Source organism: Eptatretus burgeri, chromosome 9 (assembly GCF_056783735.1).
Source record: "Eptatretus burgeri isolate ZD-2024b chromosome 9, Ebu_testis_v1, whole genome shotgun sequence".
In the NCBI taxonomy this organism is placed as follows: domain Eukaryota; kingdom Metazoa; phylum Chordata; class Myxini; order Myxiniformes; family Myxinidae; genus Eptatretus; species Eptatretus burgeri.
Genome location: NC_140969.1, coordinates 94,575,187 through 94,600,049, shown reverse-complemented (window position 1 = coordinate 94,600,049; position 24,863 = coordinate 94,575,187). Strand labels below are relative to the sequence as shown.

At 43.4% G+C, this 24,863-nt stretch overlaps 1 protein-coding gene across 1 annotated transcript; it reads left to right on the top strand.

Moving 5' to 3' along the window:
* Positions 1-756: 756 nt before the first annotated feature.
* Positions 757-23,668, top strand: LOC147020657 (neuroendocrine convertase 1-like). The gene is made up of 7 exons (XM_085896192.1): positions 757-1,081; positions 6,925-7,075; positions 7,648-7,730; positions 8,588-8,745; positions 13,114-13,247; positions 17,410-17,565; positions 22,002-23,668. The coding sequence occupies exons 2-7, from the start codon at positions 7,028-7,030 to the stop codon at positions 22,248-22,250; spliced, it is 828 nt and encodes a 275-aa protein (XP_085752318.1). The 5' UTR covers positions 757-1,081; positions 6,925-7,027; the 3' UTR covers positions 22,251-23,668.
* The last annotated feature ends 1,195 nt before the right edge of the window (positions 23,669-24,863 follow it).

Here is a 24,863-nt window from a genome sequence, read left to right as displayed (position 1 = left end):
CCCCCCCCTCATGGTCTTCTTGCCCAGACCCCAGGCCGCAACAATGTCATAAAAAAATCGGACCAGAAGTGTATTGTGGGGGTTGCCCCCCCACAATAAGTATTTGCTTTCTTCTCAGAAACGATGCATGCAATTCTGATGAAATTTAACAACCTTCATCACCCTTGATGTCCCAAAGATTCTTCATGACATTCAAAAAATCGGGATCTAAGGAAGTGTAAGGGGGGTTGCCCCCCGAATATATGTATTTACTTTCTTATCTGAATCCATACACACAATTTTGATGAAACTCGACCAAAACCTTTATTACCCGTGATGTACCAAAGTTTGTTCATGGCATGAAAACAAAATTCCATCGGTATTTACTTTCTTCTCCGTTACATATTTTTGTGTCATCCATGCCCACCAGTGGTTCCCTGGTTATCTTCTCCAGCCGCGATGAGGTGAGTGCCCAGTGGTATTGCCCCTATGTTTTTTTTATTGTCAGACCCAGCTTTCACCACATAGACAAGTGGGACATGAGCAATGATGAGGGAGTTGAGTGGACAGAGAAGGCGAGAAATATATATATATATTTTTTTGTCGCAGGTTGTGACCACAGTGCGGTCATTCTTGTTCATTGCTAAGTCTGTGATACGATGGCAAATGTTCTTCGAATTTGCTGCCTTTTATAGGCTACTCGTGACACAACAGCCAATGAGGGATGTGATATAGGAATGAGTCATGCAAATTGTTCATGCTTTCCAACCATTTTAGTGAACAAATTGTTGGTTAAACTCGAAAAAAAAAAGAATCTATTATATGGTTTGTGATTAATTACAAAGCCTGACAAAAGTTGGCAATTTGCAGAAACAATGGCTGTGGGTGAAAAATGAAATGTAACAGTTTTACATCTCTGATCTGACCTTGTATTTCTACTTATGTGTCACCCACTCTTTTGGACCTCCTTTGGCCTCGATTTGATGTACCTGATGTACTAGACCAGCGCAGACCTACACAACCGCTGTACAGACACCCACACAGGCACATCAGCTTCCGCCCCTCTTGCTGCAGGCATCATCGCTCTTGCCCTTGAGGCCAAGTAAGGCTTTTGCTTGGGAGGCATGATGGCTGTGGAACAAATGTAATGATATTTGTTTAAGCTTGCTACAACACTGTGTGAAATACTAAAGGCATAAAATACACAGAAACTAAGTACAGTACAGTACTTAAGTGTTTTTAGCTGCAATTGATATTGATGTAAGTCAAACAGATTGGTAATAATAATAATAATAATAATAACAATAATAATAATAATACACAATTCCGTGTGAAGGGGAAGAAACGATGCCATGTGTGAATACAACTTGCGGTTTAGTTGCAGCCTCTGAAAAACCACTGAACTGACCATTACTAACCTCGTTATCGGCTGATAAGTAAAACTGTCAGCTTCCCAGGCACAAACTGCCTGTGGTGTCCAAGACCAACTCCTCACGTGACTAACTCACTTCCTCTACTCTCGTATCCAACGTGTGGCTCTCAACGGAATCCTTTCATCTCCTCTCCCTGTCAAGGCTGGCGTACCCCAAGGCAGTGTTCTGGGCCCAGTGCTATTCCAGATCTTCATCAATGATTTCTCTGACTGGAAAATCCTCTTTATCTATTTGCTGATGACTCCACCCTCTGCCGTGAAATCCCCCATCCTTAAGACAGACAGGCTACAGCCTTTTCCCTCTTTCAGACGTTGATAAAAATCACAAGATGGTCAAACACTTGGAAAATGTCTTTCAATCCTGACAACTCTGTCTCTGTCTCTCCCTCTCATCTACTTTGTCAAGAATCCTCTTGAGGAAATTCAGTCCTCAAACTCCTGGGTCTCACTATCAGCCATGATCTTTCTTGGGCAAATCACATTTAAAAGTTGGCTTCCAAAGCCGGTTACCGACTGCGCATCCTCTGTAGTACCAGAGTCCTTCCTTGGTACTCCTGAACTCCTATCCACCTACAAGGCTTTCATCTGCAGGTTGATGGAGTACTGCTCTCCTCTCTGAGCTGGCTTCCCTGCCTCACACCTTGTTTAGCTGTGAAAACCAAAGCCTTCAATATCACTGGAATCTCTCGTGCCGAAGTTGAATCTATGGGCCAATCACTTTCCCATCGCAGACAGGTCGGTAGTCCGTCTTCCACCACCTCCTTTTTGGACTTGCACCCTCTGCTCTTTCTGTGCTTTGTTCTCCCCAGGTTTCTGCACTGTGCACGTGGTGTACCGTCAACCCCCTTCTGGTGAAACTCCAAAATCCAGAATCATTTCTCACCTCCACTGACTCGTTCCTCTTCTTTTTCCCTGCCTGTGGAACTGACTTGTACATTTTCTTCAAACTCATTTTTCTCTCCAGGTTTTCAAGACAGTTGTTCAACCGCCATCTCAGATCATCCCCCATCCAAGAGCATGATCTTTTCTACCCTCGTTAATCCCCCCCCCCCAAGCGCACACACCTTCCAAGTATTAATTTTCTCCTTCCTGAGAGTTTGCTTCTGTATCCATCTTGTCCACCCCGTATGTCCTCCCCTTCCCATTTTTCCTCTCCACACCCATTATTTTCCAAGTCTCACTATTTTATCCTTCATCCCTGCTGTAGTATCCCTCCCCCATTTCTACTCTTCCTTTTGTCCTGTTGCATCCTGATCCGTTCAATATCCTCACTCTTCCATGGGCTTTTACCTTGAAACAAACAAAAAAAAAATCCCATTGTCTATTTCAACGGACGTGTTTCTGGCTCACTGGCCAGAAGTTGGATTTTAATTTCAATATTTTCTTTCCTGGCTACAATTTTGAACCCTTCCAGCTACTGTTTGTGTGGTGTATGGGTTCACGATCCCACAACGATTCTCAGAGATGACATGAAGCAGCATTTACTGAGCAACGGGCACCTACACGCAACAACATAAGCAGGCCAATTTCAATCCACTGCAGGATGACATCCTCCCTGAACCAATGTCCACGGTTGTCTGACAAATGATCGTCAAACTTTCCAAGTGTGGATTGGTGAGAGGGAGCAGCTGTAAGAATCGAGTCGACTGAAAATAAATGGAGAAAGATGCAAGTTTTTCCCACTCGACCAAACAACCAGCTCATACATGGCATGTAATCGTTCAGAATATACCAGGGAATGTTCTGCATTAATAAACTTAACATATTCTGTCATGCTAAAGACAAGTAGTCTTAAGCAATGTCATTGTCACCGATTGGATGGAGCACATGGTTGTGGGTTGGCATCACTTCTCGCAGGACGGTGAACGCGGATGCTGTGCCCCCCTGTAGGACAGAGCATGAATGTGTCATTTGTTCAGGGTGCCGGCCATAACTCACCGACTCTTCGTGAAGGACACTTTGGGATCTTTAACGTCAAATGACTAATGCCGGCAGATGTGACTCCCATATTCATGTGCTTGCAAGGAACGGCACACACATTGATGCTTTTTGCCATTCTGTTTTTGTATACAGGCCAAGGCTCATGTAAGAGTGAGAACACTGAACGGATAAGGATGTAACAGAACAACAAAAGGAACAGCAGAAAGAGGGGGGAGGCACCAACAGCAGGGTTGAAAGATAAAATGGAGGGAGACTTTGACAAAAAAAGGGAAGTGGGAAGGAAAGAGGAGGATGCACCAGGTGGACAAGATGGATACAGAAGCAGACTCTCAGGGAGGAAAAAAACTGGAGATTATGTGGTGGACTTGAGGAGGTGGGTTGACAGGGGTAGAAAGGATTATGATTTCGGATAGGGGATGATCTGGGATGGTGGTAGTTAGCTGCATTAAAGACCTGGAGGGAAGGATGAGATTGAAGAGAATGTGGAAGTTCACTTCAAAGATAGGGGGAAAAAATCAGAACGAATGAGTGGAGGTGAAGAGTGATCCTGGATTTAGGTAGTTTCACCAGATGGGGGTTGATGGTGGACCGTTTACGTCTTGTAAAAACCTGAGGGGTGGAGGGGGGGGACATAGCACGGAATGGGCAGAGGGTACAAGATTAGAAGGAGGTGGTAGAAGGCAGAGAGATTACCGACCTGTCTATCTATGATGGGAAAGTCCCATCCAGTGGTCCTATTTTTTTTTCTTTTTACCTCCCCAACCGTAGGTTTGGTGTTTAATTTGGTCGTTGGTTATGTTTTCATCCACATTTGTTTGTCTGTCTGAGAGCAGGAAATCTCAAAAAAAGATTGACTGAGTCGGATGAAACTTCATGTGCAGGTTGGTGCGTGTGGCGAGGATGAATTATTTCAATTTTGGTCAAGATCTGTAACTGGATACTTGAATTTTTCAAGTGATTCTTCACCATTGAGAGACAGGGCCAAAAATGATATATAGCACGATATCTCAAAACATTGTGAACCGGGTTATGACAAAACTTGGTGGACGAGTTGGGTAGGTGACGAGAACAAGCCGAATCGATTTTGGTTAATGTCTGGCCTATCAGTTGGCTACAAAACATGAACTGTTCAGTCTGGCGGAGGTGTGCGCTCTACCGAGTGCCATTCTAGTATGTTTAATGCAGCGATGGCTGTTTTCCAAGCTGGTGAAAGATGACCGAGGGCAAATGATAGGATTAAAATAGCAGAGAGGGGATGTGTAAGAGCAGCAGAGCATGTTTTTAGGACACATGAGCAGATGCCTTCTGGTGAAGTTGCAGAGTTGGAGTCTGGGGTTAGCAGAAACCTCTCCACCTTCTCAGGTGGAAAAGACATACTTGAGTAAAGTGGGTACAGAGAGTGAAGGGTTGGGGACATGATTTGGAAGCAAATACAAAATTGAGGCATTTGGCTTTCACATGAGCGGGGTCGGCTGTGGTGCCATTTGTAGAGAGGGAAGCGATGGAAAGGGAGTATACAACCGAGACAGACTTAACAAGGTGCCACGAGGTTTTAGAAGAGGGAGACAAGATTGAAAGTTGAATCTTGAGGTTGGACAGATGTTTTCTGGCTCTTGTGAGAGTGTACACACATGGTTGTAGGTTTTTGGAATGATCTGAGATTGCCTTCTGTTGGGTTTTCTTTCCAGGAAGAGAAAGCAAGTTATTTCAGAGCAGCTGCTTGACCATGGGATCCTGTTGGTGGGAAGAAACTTAGTATAACTGAAGACGAGATGGGACGAATATGTGCATAAGAGAGAGCAGGTTTCTGTGCAACAATTCCTCGGCTGAGTTGACATCAGGGGCAGTAGATTTGGGAGACCATTCCTGAAGATAGAGATCGCTGCTTGCAGTCCCTGCTAATCTGCCTGTTGAACTGCCAGACTCGCCGGCATTGAGACAGCTCTCTGAGAATAGCCAAAGAGATGTTGACTCTTACAAGCATATGATCAGAGACAGCAGGATTATGGTTTATATCTGGGCCATGAATGCGAAACAGTGGGATAATGGTTTATAGCTGCGTCAGGATTCAAACCCAGGCTGGACAGTTCAGAGTGGAATGTCCTAATCATGATTACAACAGAAAACTATTCTACTTTCCACAGCCGTTTTCTCTTAGAAGCATTATATACATGTTATAAAGTAGATTATCTTCTTCTGTTGTTTGATTAATGAGGTGTTTCCTTCATTAACCAGTTTCTTCACCTTTGTTTATATTTTTAGAAAGTGCAGCAAAAGATGAAGCACAGCTAACCTCAAAAATAAAGCACAACATCCTCTCCGGTGTCTTCACTTTTCAAAAAACAGAGGATTGACTATAAGGGCACTTGGTGGGGCGCATACCTCCACCAAATTGATTGGTTTATGTTTTCTATCCCACTGATAGGCTGGATCTGGATTCGGACCTGAACTAAAATTTAATGAGCTTGTTGTCACCAAACCAATTCATCCACCAAGTTTCATCCGAATCTGTCCATAACTTTTTGAGATGTCCTGCTATATATCGTTTTAGCCCAATCACTCAATGGTGAATAATGACTAAAAAAATACTTGGATCCAGATTCGGAACTTCACCAAAATCGAATCAATTCTTCCTTGTGACATACCCGACCTGCCCACCAAGCTTCGTCTGAAAAAGTCCACAACTTTTTCAGATATCCTGTTCACAAATAAACAAACAGAGAGACAGACAGGAGAGAAAACATAACCTCCATCCACCTTCGGTTGGTGGATGTAATAAAGAAGAGAGAAGACCATCAGAAAGGGAAATGGCAGAATAGTAAGGATAAAAATTTTGAAACAATCTGAAGGTTTATCATGAATTAAGACAATGGCATCACATAAAAGTTGATACAGTGGTCACTGTTCCGTTGAATCATAATTCAACAATTTATTGGATAAAAAGAAATCTATGCTGCAACCATGATTTCAACAAAAGGAAACTATAAAAATTGTATTTCATCTAAGTCTCACCATGACTCCATCCATTGGGACCATACTCTGTGCAGAGCGTTGGTGCTGCCAAAGCAGTCTCCTTGGCTATTAGGCACAATCCTGGACGGGTCGCCACTCCGACGCAGGATAACAGCAAGCTGGCACTCATTTTTACCGACCTCAGAAGGATGACAGGCAGAGTCAACCCCACCTGGTATTAATTCAACAGCCGAGTGGGATTTGAACTCGGGATCCAAAGATCCCAAGCCCACTACCCGAACCATTGAGCCAACACACCAGGCATACCATGACTATTTGTGTTTTATAATGAAAGTACCAATGTCCCCCTCATAGAAACTGTCAAAATTATTTAATTTATAAATCTAAATCTAAATTTAAATTTAAATCAGATCATCCATTTTTCATCAACAACAAAAAAGAGCTGTTGAGTTTGGCTATTTTTGGAAAGTTACATGATAAAATGGGAGTATGCCTGTTCGGAGGTGTTCTTTCGAGTGTTTTGAGCGAAAATTCTGAAATGCCTGAGTATACTTTATGCTGGCTACCGAACTGTGTGAGTCCTGTATGTGTCGGTGCAGCCCTGAACTTACATGGCGAGATGTACAGCACCTGATCGTGTGGACGTCAGAGTATGAGCCACTTGCGAGGAACCCTGGCTGGAAACGTAATGGAGCCGGCCTTATGGTCAACAGTCGCTTCGGTTTTGGCCTACTAAATGCAAAATCCCTGGTGAGGCGTTACCATCTGTCGATTGTTTTGTATACTTCTTCATATGAACTGCCTTCTCCAAACAAGAAAGCTTCCATCATCTGTCTTCCCAAAAATGTTCCCTTCCTTATGTCAGTTCCCCACGATGTGGTGCTGAGCCCGCGTGCACTTGGCCCAGGTCTTTCACGAACCGGCTGTCCTGACCTTTTAATTGAAGTTGACAGGAATTTGGTATTTTTAAAACGGTGCTGCCAATTCTCACCATACTCTTTGTCAAAAGACGTGAGAGAAATAAAGGTACATCCACCTATCCTGATTACCTTTAATGGTTGAAACGGTCTTCTTTGGCACTTGCTGCCGGTTTGGCAGTGACAACAGGAGAAATTGGGATGAAGATAGTTGCAGAAGCCCTCTTTCTTAATGAAAGGCAGTTTGTATTACGTGAGACAATGCAGTAGCCAGTTGTGCATGTGTAATTTTAACTGGCTCATCTGCTCATTTGCTAACTCATCCCACAGTTTCGGATTGATTGTATAAAATGGGTGTTGGGTTGAGAAAAAGGACAATACCTTCATTATAACCTTTGATGTCAGGTTGCTCTCGCAGATTCCAGGAGCTGGAAAAGTGTCCCAGAAAAACACGTCTGCATTGTTTCTGACAACAAATTCGAGCCACAGTAAGTACGCTGCCAAACTTTACTTGTGATGAATTCCATGTAAAACTGGACAAGTAATGCGAAAAATAAATTTCGTTCTGACGACAGCAGAATTCGTTTTTCATTTCAATAAAATACCAAAAGAGAGAACGAACGCCCTTTTCGTTCGTTTTCAACTTTTATTGCATTTTTTGCAATGAACAATATGTTGAGCCTCTATTCGAAGATTGGATATTTTGGATATTTTGTGATTCCGTCACGACAGTTTACCGGCCGTGAAAATTGGATGAGACTACTTTCGAGCAGAAAGCAGGTGAAATTCATTAGTTCATCAGTTGAGCTTTTGCGATATGTATCTCGCAGTTGCAAGAATTTGGAATATGAGCAGAGTTTTCGTAATAAAGATACCTTCCCGTAACTTATGTCCTTTGGTGTGTGATTCCGTCACGCAATTTCAATTAATGATTACTAATTAAGTGCTATTTGTCTTGGAATTTATTTTCCACTGATCATTCCGATTGGTCATGTTTGTCATTACAAAAGCATTATCACCGTGACATTTTGGGATATAACTTGAAAATATGAATCTGAATCCAGAAAAGTCTCGTGCAAATGGTGATTCCGTCACACTGGAATTCATGTTGTGCTATTTCATTGAGAAGTGTAATATTGTCTTTATAATCTCACAGGTTATATAATCACAAGTATATAATGACTTTATAATTACAGGTTAGAAAATCGTCAATTTTCATTTTTAGTTGTTTTCGTCATGTTTCGCATACGGAAGAAGAAGAAATCCGAATACAAAGCGGACACGGGGACAGGCTTTGCATTTTCAGATGCTTTCTAGTTTGTTTTGTTTTCATTCTTTTTTGTAGACAGTTGGGTCCGGGCCATGAAGTGCACGTTTCTGTACCTACAAATGGCTGCTCTGGACACAAAGATGCCGTCCTTTGGTTGGAACACATGCAGCTCGAGGCAACAATTGAGTACTCACGACGTGGAGATCTTCACATCACTCTTACCTCACCTGCAGGTTCACTTTTGCTGGATGCTGTTGCCTCATCAACTCGTCACAAATACATCAGTTAACCCAGGAAAATAATTATATTTCCGTCCAACAGAACTAAATCTGGTTATTTCATCAGGGATAGGGTGATTGTTCTTAACATCTGCCGTTATCAGCAAATCAGCCTCCGTGTCATCCTGTACTTTACCTCCAACACCCATGGAGGTGTTTGAGTCATACACAAACCAGATAATATCGCTGTGTATAACCTGCAATGCTGTTTCTCAGAGTCCGTTATTGTACGAATAATTATTTTTAAACCTGCATACATCTCTCGCTGATCTTACTGCTCTCCCTCACTTGCTATGAATGCGTTAATTTTCTCAGAATGACAATGTGCTTTTAATTTCATTGGTTCATGGAAGAGATCATGTGAGGGATGTTTAAAATGAAAGAGGAAAAGAATATAACAGCGATTGTTGATTGTCAGGGTTAAAATGTAAAAAATTGTTTTAAAAGTTTCTTTGTGTAGAGAATCAAAGCTTGTGGACAAGGCAGAACACAGAACGGATCAGGAAGTCACTGAATGAAAATAACAATATAAAGAGAGGGGGAACACAAAACAAACAGCAGGGTTGAGAGACAAAATTGAGGGATCCTTGGAGAAATGAGGGACGTGTGAAAGAATTAGAGCAAGGAGAAGACATCGGGGCTGAACATGATGGATGCAGGTGCAAGCTCTAAATCACAGAAGTGGAAGGAAAAACTGGGAACCAGGAAAAGGTGGGCTTGGGGAAGATTGATGGGGTAGAAAAGATCATGGGCGTGGGTGGGGGATGACCTGAGATGGTGGTGAACAACTGTTTTGAAACCCTGGTGGGAAGAATGAGGTTGAAGACACTGGGGAAGTTGGTTTCACAGGTGGGGGGAAAAAGAGGAACGAATGAGTGGTGGTGAGAAGTGATTCTGGATTTTGGGAGTATTACCAGAAGTGGGTTGCTGACATGCTGCATACGTTTTGCAGAAACTTGGTTTGGGAACAAAGCACAGAAAGAGAGGAGGGTGCACGACCATAAAGGAGGTGGTGGAAGACAGAGAGACCACCGACCTGTTTGCGATGGGAAAGTGGGAGGCACAGAGACTCGGCTTCACATTTCAAAACTGTCAATCTTCCTTGCTTGCTTTATTTTTCACTGTCCATGACTAAGCTTGGTGTTAGCTTAACAGTTAAGGTGGCTATCTTAAGATCATGGGCAAGATCATCAGTCCCAATCCATGCTGATAATGGCAGATGTCAACAGATGGTGTTTCGATTTCCAGTTCGTTTTGATCGTCGACTTCCCACGTTGGTGTCTGTTTCACGTCACAGTGAGTGAGTTTAGCACACAGACATGCCGAAAGAGAGATCTACGAAGTCTTCTCAGGATGTTGCCTCGTTGGTGGCTGTTCGTAAAGGTCATGATGTTTATGCAGCAACGTGCCATGCTGAACCAGCAACAGACCGTGGCTGATCAACAGCAAGCAGTGGCTGATAGGCACACATGGAGGAAATGAAACTGTTATGAGAGGCTGTAGCTGGCCATTAGCCCACTGTGTATGTTGACAGGTGGGGATGGTATTCGGGATCATCAAAACATCCCAGACACATCTGTATCTACTCCAAAATGATCGGTTAAACAACCATCTGTCTTATCCGAGTCTATGACCTTGCAGGATTTCAGGGCATGGAGGGAACAATGGGATGATTACTCTCGATCACACATTTCGATCGTATGCGAGCTCGTGAACAATTAGCAACTCTCCAGAACTGTCTGACACTGAGCATGAGGTCAATCCTCAAGAATGCCATTGATATCGATTTCACATCAGACATGCTTTACATCGAAAATGTACTTTCCAGCATCAAAACACATTTACAAGTCCAGCGCCACATCATCCACAATCTGGTTTATTTTTATGAGCGGCACCAGGGGGATGGAGAGACCATCGACTCGTTTTATTGTGCACTAAAGGATATTGCAGCCAATTGGGATCTCTCATCCATGACTGTCGACCAACAGTCGTGATTCGGATCATCACTGGCATATCTGATTCAGAGGTGCGTCGTAAACTTATGGTTGAGAGAGATCTCATACTACAACATACTCTGGACATATGTTGTCTCAGCGAAGAAGCTAGTTGGAGAATTGATGATTTGATGTCCAGACATCAGCCCCCAGCTGTCATCACGAAACACTCTTGTCGACCATTTTGTTGTCACAGTCGGTCTTGCTCCGAGACCACCAAATGTGGAATTTGTGGGGGCCATGCCCACAGTAACTCAAAGCTGCTCAGCTCATGATGAGTGCGAGAAGTGCGACTCCGTGGGTCACTTTGCTCGTGTATGTTGAAAATTGAAAGTTGACAACCCTGCTTGGAAGACTGGACGGCACAATGACAAGTAACCTCCAGCTGTTCGGTGGGTCGTCTTGGTCGCTGATGTGTTCCACACATTGCATAGGAAGAAACATTCACCGCAGAGTCGCATAAACGTTGACGGCTTTGAGGGCGATTTTATTGGTACCCTGGAGGCACTCCCAAACACTGGGGCTTCGGCAACTGACATCAGTCCTGCACACCTGCATCAACTTGGCATGCATCCAGGTGACTTGAATGATGGCAACGATCTATGAGTGGTCAAGGTTGATGGTGCTTTAATGAAGTGCATGTGCACACATCACGATTTCATCCGTCATGGAGAAAAATCTGTTCCTGAAACTGTGGACGTGCGTGATGGGTTTCAAACACCCTGTTTAGCATTCTATATGTTGAACAACTTGGCATGGTGCAACTGTACCAGACTATTTGATGAATCAGGGGATACAAAAATACACACAGCCTACACAGCATAATACAGTCAGCCGATCCGGTGATGGTTCGCACTCCATGTCACCAACGAACATGGAATCTCAGTGATGAATCCACTCAATATCAATTTTTACAGCTGCGGAAATCTAGCCCACTGTCACTGGCTTAGTGTGATCAGGAGCGAATGGCCAGCCTTCAGAAGGAACCACCGAGTGATTACACCACCACAGCATGTATTCGAGGATGTATCAGCAGATTTGTTTTCCCACGTGGGAAAATCGCATCTGGTTCATGTCGACCGACTCTGGGTGGCCATGCATCGATCTCTTCTCGTGTGCCCCCACATTCTGTGATCTCATCCAAGCTTTATGGTCATTCTTTGTCGACCTGGGTGTCCCAGTTCATCTCCGAACTGAAGGGCGGCCCACAGTTTGCATCGTAAGAACTCCGGAAATTCATGGATCGTTGGGGAGTTAGCCACGATTTCTCCACCCCACACCACACTTTCTACACTCAAATGGACAAGCAGAAGCAGCAGTCAAAGCCACAAAGACACTGGTCATTAAGACGAAGACTATACATGATGGCAATCTCGACTTGGATGCATTTTGCCACGGCTTGCTTGAATGGTGCCATGCACATTTGACCATTTTCAGGCTCAGATTCTCTTCTGGCATCAAACACAAACTGCTGTTCCTGGCTATCAATGCACTTTCTCATCAAAGTGGCAGAGATCTACTGACGAGTGTGATGCTAAAGTCACTGAGGTGTTGGTGAAAACCAGTGTGCATTACAATCAATCGTCCAAACCTCTCACTCCGCTTTGCGTCGGCACTGAGTTGTTGATACAAGATCCACAGACGAAGCGTTAGGTCAAAACCGGTGTGGTCATCGGTGTTGCGCATCGCCAGGACTATCACGTTAAACTGCCATTGGGCAAAGCCTTGGAGGAACCAGTGTGTCCTTTGTCAATATGTCCCTCAATACTCTGATATGGACAGTGAGGGCCAAAAGTCATCCACCGGTGGAAGCAAGGACAAAGCAGTCTCCCACCCACTGGAGCGAGTGACATTCAAATCACCACTGCGTCACAACCCACTTTGAACGCTGGACACGTACCTGACTCGATCTGTAATTCCTGGAACTCTTGCTCCATATTTTGTCGTTGCCATTCCCAGACATCATGGTTATGGACACTTGTCATATATTTTTGCATGATATTCTGACATTTGGAGCATTATCCTTCGTGAAACTTGATGCAAACACGACTCCAGTGAAATAAGGAAAATATGGTCATGCTAATCAGATAATTAATTCATGCTACTGGAGATAAAGTAAGTGGTTTCCTGAGGAAAATATATATGAGAGAGAGAAAGAGAAAGAGAAAGAGAAAGAAAGAATGAAAGGAAGGGATTGAGGAGTTGTCAAATATCTTTGTGATGTTGTGAGTGAATGTCCTGCAATTATTATGTCTGTTCATGGGTGGCTGGTTCGGTGGTGCAAACATGTAGCTGGGTTTCTGGTGCAATGTTAGGGTGTTGTGTGCAGGTACCAGTACAGTCTTGTTAGCCGAACGTTCACGTGACTCCTCGGCTGCCGGCTTTACCCGCTGGCCATTCATGTCAGTGCACAACTGGGGGGAAGATCCCAGAGGAAGCTGGACCCTCACCATTTCTGATAGGGTATGAACATTGCCTTTTTACTTCCTTTTCAATTTATGAGAGAGAGAAGGCTTTTCATTGGTATGAGCCTCCGCTTTCCTGATTTGCTGCACCCCAGAACATTCCTTTCTGGGCTTGCGGAGCTTTCATTGACTATTTCAATGTGAACAAGTCAATTAAAAGTTAATGAGATATTTTCCGATTAAACAACAAATGTCGACAACCCATTATACTTACAATATTATAATGTGGTGTTTCCCCTTTCATGTGGTTAATGATAAATTGTGTGGTTGGCTAAAGATTTGACGCATGATAGTGATGACGTCATTGGTGGTGTGTCACCCCCAAACTGCGTTATTACCTGGTGAGGATTGTGAGGACAGTGCAGTTGGTGCCGTTCTGATACAGTAGGCAGCAGGAGTCACCTCATCAGGGTGGCATACAATCCTTCAGATGGGGATTTAAAGCTGACTGTCCTGTGTTCATTTAGGTTATGGATGGTAAAGACAGACGAGGAATCTTACAAAGAGAGTCGGCCATTGTGTGCAGGTGTCCAAACCAAATTCATGCTTGAACTTAATTAGCATACTTACTGGTAAGTGGGAATGCTCATGACTATATGGCACAGGCATGGTGGGGGGGGGGGGGGCTGAATCACTATTTATTGTCCAAAAAGGGGATCCCAAACGATCAGACCACCTCGACGCTAATCTATCCCTTGATACCCCCCGACAAAATAGATATGATGCATCTTTTTCCGATTGCCGAATTATCAAGTCGGTAAATTTGCGATTAAAAGTCGAAATCTTCTTGTTCTTCTTCAGATTAGCCATGACGTCACACACGGAAGGAGATCACCAGATCCGTACTGTCTCCGGGTTACATCGCGGTATGATTTAACTCAAACGGTGAATAATTTTCGGTTTCCCACAAATACGCGAGTCGATGCGTTCTTGGTGCTTGTCCAGTAATACAAACCGACATGGTTTCATTATACACCAATGGCTGAAAGACCCTACGTTTGCTAGAAATTGGACGAGGTTTGTCCGAAATACCCATGTGTGGATCGGGCCTACACAATGTTCGCCTTTGTGCTTGGAACATGTTACCAAGCACTGTTATGAAAAAACAGAGATGGCTACAGATGTTGTGGTTATCGGCCACGATGGAAAGAGGATGCCATCCCCATGATTAAGCGGAAGAAACAGCCGTTACTCGAAACTGTAACACCAACTCCACACAGCTACCAGCACATGTACACAGACAGTTTGAGCAGTGAATCAATACCTGTTGCCATTGCCCGGCAGTTACCATAAGAGCACCAGAAAAAAGCATTATCTACAAGTAGCGGTACATTCAAAGTACACCACCCCCATGCCAAATAACATCACATAACAAATCCTCGAGCATACGCCATCGCCAGGGCGCCTTCGGTGCCTGGCGATGCCGCCTTGCAGCACATGGAGTCGGACGGAATTGGGAGGGAGCAGTGTACAAGAATTGATATTTTTTTTGGGGGGGGGGGACCATACTTTGTGCAGAGCGTTGGTGCTGCCGAAGCAGTCTCCTTGGCTATTGGGTGCAATCCTGGATGGGTCGCCACTCCGACACAGGATGCCAGCATGCTAGCACTCATTTTGCCGACCTCGGAAGGATGACAGGTTGATTTAACCCCACCTGGTATTAATTCAACAGCTGAGCGGGATTTGAACTCAGGAACCTTGGATCCCAAGCCCGCCACCCTAACCATTAAGCCAACACCAGGCATAATAATTGATTGATAATTGCATAATTAAAAGTAATAATAATAAAATAATGAATTTCTTAATGAATTGACTGATAGCATACCGAAACCACCACTGTTTCAACAGAATCTGTAACTTTTTGAAAATCAAGTAATTCATCGAAAAATTAAAAATTAATCATTTCATTGATTAATCAATAAATCAAAAATACCCTTTATAGCCAAATCACTTGGTCACTGTCATGTCAAAATATCAGCTTCCAAACTCAAAAGGTGCCTGAGATATTGCCAGGTTGAGAAATAAAATAAATAAGTACTTATTAAATCGATAATAATTAAGTAATGAAGCAATTAATTGATTAATCAATAAATCAAAAATACCATTTTTGCCAAACAAAGCACATCCTCACTTTTGTCCCCAAATTTCTGCTTCCTCGATCAAAGGATGCCTGAGATATCGACCGGATAAACAAACAAAACAAACAACCAAGAAAACAAACAAATGGAGTAAAAACTGAGTACTCCTTTTGGCACCCGGTGATGACGTAATGCATCATCACCTGTATATGGAATTGGGAATGAGCAGTGTACAATTATCAACACAAATCTATACAAATTAAATGAACCACCATCGATTTAAAGTGGAGAAAAAGTATGTCAGTATCATCTACTATTCCAAGAGGATTTTGACCGAGGATGTTAAAACTTTCAGGGTCCTCCCCCCTCAACAGTCCCCCCCACAATCCCCCATCAACCATCACCCCACCCCTCCCCCACTCCATCATCCCCCCACAATCATCACCCCCACAATACCTACCACCATCCCCCTCCCTCCTCCACAATCTCCCATACACTGGGGAGGGATATCGACACCTGATGGACATGACAGTAGGACACGGCACTGAAACAAATGGCGTCCGAGAAAACTTTGACACAGGACAATCCTGTAACATACAAGACATCTGCTCAGCCTGTGATGGTGAGACAAAGCATTTGTCAACCATTTTGTCCACGGTGCGTTTCCATTCATAATTTTGTCTCCAATAGTTTTTTTTAAATCAAAATCCAATTGATCACTTTCAACATTTTGAGAACCCTCGTAGTCACTCAGTATCTGAACCTGAGCTCGATGTGCACTGTTTCTCAACGTAAACCACCGTTCAGATCAATATGACTTCAGGGTGTGATGTCACTGGTGAACTCGAAAATCGACATTCTCGGGATTTTTTTTTGACACTTTGTGATTTCGCAAAAAATAAAAAATAAATATTCAAAACTCTTTTCACCTTCATTAATTATACCGTGATGAATGATTCTCAATGGTTTTCAGAAGAAGAAAAAATAACTTGCGTTTGTGTTCCCCTTTAAGTTGTCTTTTGCAAACACAAATCATCTGCAAAAAGTGAGCAATGCTATTTATTGAGACATACACCGGTTTGAGGCCAAATGTGTTGTACGTCGCCTTTCGATATTTAGCAAGTTAAGCTGTTGCACTTCGGAGATATTTCAGCATTTTAAAATGTGAAAAGATTGTACCGTGTTGAGAAATGCGGTGTTAGTACAACTTATAAAACAATCCATAAATATCGTTTTTATGTCTCTGCTGACGAAGTCACCAGAGCCATTATGTTTTCAGGTTGTCCGTCCATACGTACGTCCGTCCATGCTAAGTTTCTCTGTTTTTTGTGCAACCGCTTATCCGATTGACACAAAATTTTCACCCACAGGCGCGACTACTCATGTAGAATGTTTTATTGATAATTATGATGTCATAGGTCACGCTGTGTGGCAGACACGTTCTAAAAAAAGGGGAAAACTTTTGACTTCTGTATCTCTGAAACTGCTCCGTGGAAAAAACATTGAAACTTGGCACATCTCAAGTACTCCCCATGGAAACAAAGTGTGTTTTAATTTTTTCACTATGACGTCATAATTTCATACGTCGAATGCTTTATCCGATCAGTATGAAAATTTTTGAGCGTCATCTCAGGCTAAATTGTACAGGGGAAAAATGTTGATGATGTCTTCGGTCATGTGGTTCAGCAGCCATATTTTTTTATGTGGCGGAGGCATATCTGGTGACGTCGTGACGTCAAAGAGTGCCCCCATCTAGTTAATTCCTGCCTTTGTTTGAACCGCATGAAAGCAAACAGAAGATGAGAGAGACTGAAGGATATATGATACTGTTCAATTATGTTTTCATCCACGCATGCACAAAAAATTACTTCTTAAACATCATGGCAAATGGCGAAAACAAAGAACGATCAGTGCCTTTCCATTCTTGTGCATCACGAATATGGATTTTAACATGTGATGTATCATACATTATTCAGTGAAGCATAATGTAGCTCTAAATACTGGAAATGCACCATTTATGCGTCAATAAAAATGCAATTATATGCGATTATAATTGTATCTTCTTCTGTGTGTCCCTTGCAGTCAGGGCGAGAGACAAACCGTGGATGGATCATGGCCTGGTCACTTGTGCTGCATGGCACAAAAGAACGGCCAACCCACATGACTTCTCCGCGTCACTACTCGTCGTACAATGCTGTCCAAAATGACAGACGTGGGCTTCAAATGGACATTCAGAAGGTATTTTACCAGGATATCATGTCTTCATCAACGTTTCAGTTCCTTCTTGTACTTTAGCCCGAACACAAAAAATAAAGATTCCTATAATTATAATGATATATTCCATCGGTAGATAATATTTCAGGAAAAGAGATTTCACCGGGATGTTAAGAAGAAGCACTGATGAATTTGTGTCATGGCCAAATCCAAGTAAGACAGCTGAAGGCAATTTCCAAAAAGATGCAAAAATAACACGAAACAAAGATTTTCAAAAAGTTTTTGAAATGCAACCAGTGGCTTGTTTGACATGAGAAACTTTTGCCATTGTATGACAAAGCAAAATTAAAGTTGTAAACACCAATACACTACAACAACAACCACCACCACCACCACCACCACCATTCATTGCCTGAATATGGGAACCTCTTGAGTCGACCTAGCCAAAAGGTGATGGTATCTATCTATAATTCCAGCAGTGTGTGTGTGCGTGTGTGTGTGTGTGTGTGTGTGTGTGTGTGTGTGTGTGTGTGTGTGTGTGTGTGTGTGTGTGTGTGTGTGTGTGTGTGTGTGTGTGTGTGTGTGTGTGTGTGTGTGTGTGTGTGTGTGTGACCGCTGTTTCTTGACAGCCACTGGTCCGATCTAATTGAAACTTGCCAGCTATATTGCTGGGGACGTGAGGATGTGCCATTTCAAGGTTTGATATTAATCGGACAAGTGCTTTCCAAGTTATGGCCATTTATTTACCAACCAATGACATGACACGTTGCTGCGTAGGCCGGTGCGTGGTAGGCCGACGATGACGTCACGGGCCGTGCCGGTTACATGGCAGCGAATGTCATGGCAAGCAAAGACAGGGAGGTAAACTTGATTTTAATTTGGATTTTAATTAACTCTGTGTGTGGAAGTGTGGTTGTCGCGAGAACGCGAGAGCGAAAAAACGGCCTGTGTGGTTGTCGTTTCTGGCTCGCGGTTTGAAAGTTTTTTTTTTTTTTTTTGAACATATGTTTTTTTTTTCCTCTTCTCTTCTCTTTGTGTTTTTCCTTGCGATGACATTGCGAAAAGGCAAAATACATTGGCGCTAATTGAATAATTGGCCATTAAAACTAAATTGCGAAGAATCGTAACTGCGATATGCGAACTTCCGGATCGTGACGACTTACTGTATTCTTTCTCGATTTTTTTTCTCGATTTATCGACTTACTGTATTCTTTCTTTCTCAATTTCTGTACTTTCTCGATTTTCTTAAACACAATGCCCCAATCCAGTCGTCGTTTACGACAGCGAAGGAACGGCCTGTGTGGTTGTTTGAAAGTTTTTTTCTTTGGTTTGCACGTACGGGCACGTGAGAGCGAAGGAACGGCCTGTGTAGTTGTTTCTGCCACGCGGTTTGAAAGTTTTTTGTTTGGTTTGCATGTACGGGCATGCGAGAGCGAAGGAACGGCCTGTGTGGTTATTTCTGGCAAGCGGTTTTAAAGTTTTTTTTTTGTGGTTTTTTTTTTTGCACGCTGGGCCACGCACGTACGGGCACGTGAGAGTGAAGGAACGGCCTGTGTGGTTGTTTCTGGCACGCGGTTTGAAAGTTTTTTTTTGTTTGTTTGTTTGCATGTACGGGCACGCACCTATGGGCATGCAATAGTAATTATAAATTGTGAGAGCATACTCAACATTACGCTCAACCACTGGGCTGCAGGAATTCATGGTACCAGTTCAAAAGACCACTTAGATTGTCAATGTGTTGTAATGCGACTGGTATTAACGATTTTGCCGGAGATGATCGCCGCAAACGAGTCAAGTCGCAGTGAGGCCATATGGAGATTGAATCGAGGAACCATAACTAAAACGACAATAAGTAGAAATGCATTCGGTGGAGTGCATACTGCTGCCAGGCTGAACAATTTTTTATCACGTACTTAGTCGGGGCTCATGGAAGAGCTAGTACGAGTACGGTCTGAACGGATCAGGATGCAACAGGATAAAAGGAACACCAGAGAGAGTGGGGAACACCAACATCAGAGTTGAAGGCCAAGATGGAAGGAGGCTTGGACAAACAATGGTGGGCAGGAGAGGATGCATGGGGTGGACAAGATGGATACAGAAGGAAACTCTTAGGGAAACAGAAGGAAACCGGAAATTTGGAAGGAGGAGGGATTGTGTTGGGGTGGGGGAAGGGGATTCATGAGGGTAGAAAATATCATTGTTTTGGATGAGGGACAATATGAGATGGTGGTGAACAGCTGTCTTGAAGACCTGGAGGGAAGAATGAGATTGAAGAGAATGTGGAAGTTGGTTCCACAGGTGGGGAAAAAGAGAAACGAATGAGTGGAGCTGAGCAGAGGGTGAGACCACAAAGAATGCGGGAGAAGACAGAGACCACCGACCTCTCTGTGAAAGGAGGGGAGGAGAGTGTGGTGACAGAACACTTCCTCAAGAGGGTTGTTGAGAAAGTAGATAGGAGGGTTTGCCAGATGGTTCTTTCAGAGAAGGATAGTGAGAGTGTGAGATTTGTCAGGATTGAAAGACATATTCCAAGTGTTGGACCAGCTTGTGATTTTTTTTCAACATCTGAAGAGAGAGAGGGTACAGGCTGCAGCCTGCCTGTCTGAAGGAAGATTAATGTCACGGCAGAGGGTGAGGTCAACAGAAAATAGATGAAGAGGATTTTTCAGAGTCAGAGAGATCATTGATAAAGACTGGGCCCAGAACACCACCTTGGAGCACTCCAGCCTTGACAAGGAGAGGAAGTGAAAGGATTCAGTTGAGTGCCACTTGTTGGCTATGAGAGTATAGGAAGTCAGTAAGCCATGTCTGGAGTTGACCTTGGATGCCATTGGCAGAGAGTTTGGAGAGTAAAGCGGGATGCGAGGCTGTATCACAAGCACAAGATATGTCCAGAGAGACGGCTCTGATCTCATGTCTGACATTGAGGGCTTGCATTCATTGGTATGCCTGATGTTGGCTTAATGGTTGGGGTGGTGGGCTTGGGATCCTCAGGTCCTGAGTTCAAATCCCCCCGGCTGTTGAAGTAATTCCAGGTGGGGTTGACTGAGCCTCTCATCCTTCTGAGGTGGGCAAAATGAATACCAGCTTGCTGGAATGATTGAGCCATTTGAGTATCCTGTGTCGGAGTGGTGACCCATCCAGGATTGTGCCCAATAGCCTAGGAGACTGCTTCAGCAGCACCAACGCTCTGTACAGTGTATGGTTGGTCCCAATAGGATGGGATCCATTGGTGGGTGAGTAGAAGCAGCATGTCCAAGGTGGAGTGACCTGGTCTGAAACTAAACTGGTGATTTGAGATGAGGTTGTTGGAGGAAAGGAAGCATTTCATATCAACTGTGATGATGGATTCCATGACCTTACTGATTATTGGAAGTAAGATAATAGGTCTGTAGTGAAGGGAATGAGCTTTTGCACCTTTTTCATGTCATGTAGAGATAGATTTCCAAGCAGATGGAAGATGACTGAGCTCAAATGACAAGGTGAAAAGACCAGAGGGAGGATGTCAAAGAGCAGGTTTTCAGGATACATTTTCTGATGCCATCCTGTCCAGCAGCAGAATCGGAGTCGAGGATTGAAAGAACCTTCTCCACCTTCTCAGGTGCGAAATACACAAAGCACAGGAGCAGTTGGGTATGAAAGGGAAGGATGGGTACTGAGAGTGAGGGTTGAGGACACAAGATTTGGAGCATACACAGACCTGAGGCATTCAGCCTACTCACGAGCGTATTCGGCTGTGGTGCCATTTGAAGAGAGGGAATCGATGGAAGGAGAGCATATTCCAGAGATTGACTTAACAAGGGACCACCAGGTCTTAGAGAATGGAGACAAGTTTGAAAGTTCATTCTTAAGGTTGGAGAGATGTTGTTTTCTGGACACACACTCGTTGCGGGTTTTTTTGGAATGCACTGAGATTACCTATGGTCAGATTAGCCTTCCAGGAAGAGAAGGCAAGTTGTTTCAGAGTAACTGCCTCACCACAGGATTCAGTGTACCAGGAAGAGACAAAATGGTGGGCTGCTGGGAAATAACTAATTGGACTGTACGCCCTCGGGTACCAACCCATACTGGACAATTCTCCACAACACCAATGAAAGGATACTGCACTGTGAACCCGTTAGTTAGTTGTAGCCCAGCAATGGATAAACCATTGTTTAATTTCTCCAAATTCTGTATACAGTATGTATTTTAGAAGTGATCTGTTTGAAACTTATAAGTGGTCCCACCTGAGCACACAGCTCATTAGACTGAGTTACAAGGTTTGAATCAAATACTGTGTTGATTTGTCTCTTGTCTGGCAATGCGCTTGTACAAATCCCGGAAAAGTACACCGATGTCTCCGAATACACTCGTCCTGCATGATATGTTTGTACGTGCTCTTCCATGAGCCTTATCTCACCATAAAAAAGTGAATGAGAATTATTTGCTTCTAAGATTGTGTGCAACTGGAATTTTAACAGGGTGATGCAGGATATCAACAACCAGACGTCAACGTTCAAGCAAAAGCTGAGAGCATGCCAGCTGGGGTCTCTCATCAAGAGAAGCTCTCGAAGCTGTCGGCACTGTTCCAGCAACTGCGAGGAAGTTCGATGTCAGGAAATCAGAAGGAAGAAGAGATCTCCTTCGACCACAAACTCGACCAACTCAGTGATTACCATGATGTCAGTTATATAAATGATCTTTTGAGGCGATTGGCTGTTGTGGCATAGATTCTCCCTCTCGAAAAAAACCCGTCTGTCTTCTTCACATCGCTCTTATCTCCTTATATTCCTGCCCATTCTCTCTTTGATGGTGTTTTTCACATCCATGCCATACTTAAAAAGCAGGTAAAATTATATCAGCAGTCTGTCTGCTTTCCTGATGGATCCTTCATTTTTAAATCTAACATCTTTTTAACAGTAAATCATGGACGTTGTGAATCAAAAAGCTCGTAGAAGTTGATCGGACAGGTATCTCGGCTTGCCTAAGTTCAAAGTGATCATAAATCTGTGGCGCAACAGGGTAAAAACTTCGCCTTGTCGAGATGATAATTGGCTTGTGGCCCAGCATTCAATTCATCTTTGCTCCTAATTATTTTACGCATTGTACACTTGTTTACTGCATTTATTTTTCTCCAAAACAAACTTCATGCCGAATAGCTTGAGCCTTGAATAATTGTCTGTGATAAACCGGTTTCCCTACGATGTTGCATTGAACATTGCACGTTTCAAAAAAAACCCCCCAAAAAACATTGAGAACGAGAGAACATTTTTACAAGATCTTTCTGTAATGTCTGCCGATATGGCATACGATCACGTGATGTGTCATGCATCGGAGTCACGTGCCGCTGTTCATCAACAATCATCGAATAGCAAATACGTGAGGTCACAAATAACGATGTCTGTGACACGAGTCACTTTATCAATCCAGTGGCTCCACTTGACCAGCATTTTTATCAAGATAGTCATTGGACTGCGATTCACTTAAAAAAAATATCGCCCGTTTGTTGCATCATCACTGAGTTGCAGCTTTCCTGCTGTTGCCATGTCTGCGCATTAGGGAAGGAATGTGGAACTCGTTCGGGGTGCCGCCGACAATCAGTTTTTGCGAAAGACACCGTGCGATCTCTAACATCCACTAGTTAATGCCAGCAGATGGGTATCAAGATGGTATCCCAGCTTATCTTGTAATGGCAACGTAGGAAGAAAAACCAACGGCAAAAAGCAAAACGTTGCAGGATATAAGAGATAAGGCCGACAGACTTGTGCGGTGCTTTGCTGGCAAGTCTGTTTACAATGGTGTGGTGTTCCAGAAGTGAATCATTGCGCAAATTCATCACAGGTCATCACTTAATTTACAATCATAACTCCTTGTATTGTGAAGGACAGAATGAAAAACCTTTAATGTGGTGTTGTATTTTGGGAAAACCCTTTCACATTTGTGGAGCTTCAGCAGGTGTATGTTGATGCAGGTGCAATAATGTTTATCATTTTGTTTGTGTAGTGTGTAATAATGGTTGTAAATTGTAATCTAAAGATACCATTTTGTGCAATGATGCTTCTCGATGCAGCTCGAAAGAGATTACCTATCCAGCTGTTCAAACCTGCACCGTGCACAGAATCAACATAATAAAACAACTTTTAGTTTCCGTTGTTTTCCAATTGTTGTGCAGCCATAGTAATCAATCCTCACCGATGACGTATGGAGTTGAATTATGGCTCTTACATATAAATGTTAACCACATGCAAATAAAATTTACCTTACATTGAGAGCATAAAGCATCACATGAAGGTTGCTGAAAAGTACAGTACTTTTAACTGTGCTACCAATAGCAAGCTTTTGGTATCACCTTGTTAGTGTGTGCACATAACATTTGGTATTTAAACATTCATTCCATTTGCAAATCGTGTGAAGGAAAACTTTTTTTTATGAACTGAAGAGATCAAACTAAACACTGTTATAGTTGAAGGAGGTTACATGTCAGGAATACCTGTAAAAAAATATATGTACAAATCAAAATTCACCGGTTGTAAAAGTATTCAGCCCCTTAGGTCAGTACTTTGTGGAAACACCTTTTGCAGCAATGACTGATACGAGTCTTTTTGGGAAGGTCTCTTAACAGCTTTGTGCAGCGAGATGGTGAAATCTTTCCCCATTCTTCACGTGAAAACTGAATATTCTTCACGTCATTCTTCCTTTCCTCCCATCCGTTAAGCTAGCAGCTACCCCCTTCTGAGTTGGTGCATGCCCCGCACTCTCCCGTTCATCCATCCACTCAACACGGCACGCTCTCAGCACACTCATTCTCAGCACATACTCCATTCCTTTCATCACTGCAAGAAAACCTGGATTCTTTATTACCTATGGTCAGATTAGTCGCCCCGGTATTGCTTTCAATTTTTATTTTTAATTGTTTCTGCCCTGCTGTAAGTCCTTCTACTTCCATCTTAATTTCTTTCATTTTATTCTTAATTTTGGCCTAACCCGCCTTCACCTCACCCTGGACACCATCCACACACTCCCTAACCTCATTCACCTCCCTCTGTATAGTTTTGATCCGCATCGCCTTCTCATTGCCCATTGCCTTCATGTCAGCCTTTATCTCCTTGCTCAGCCTATCACCCAATGCCTCCTGTCCCAACTCCGTCTTTTCCATCATCTGCCTCATCAACATCATCTCGCTGTTGACAGACGGTAGTGGCAAGGCCGAACTGCTGCTCTGTTGTGTTATTTCCATGGGCGCTGCGCTTTCCAGGGGACGGGGTAGGGGCCATCAATCACCATGGGTGCCTTGACTGCACCCCTGACTGCTCCCTCTCCCACAATGTCATTTCCTTCCCAGG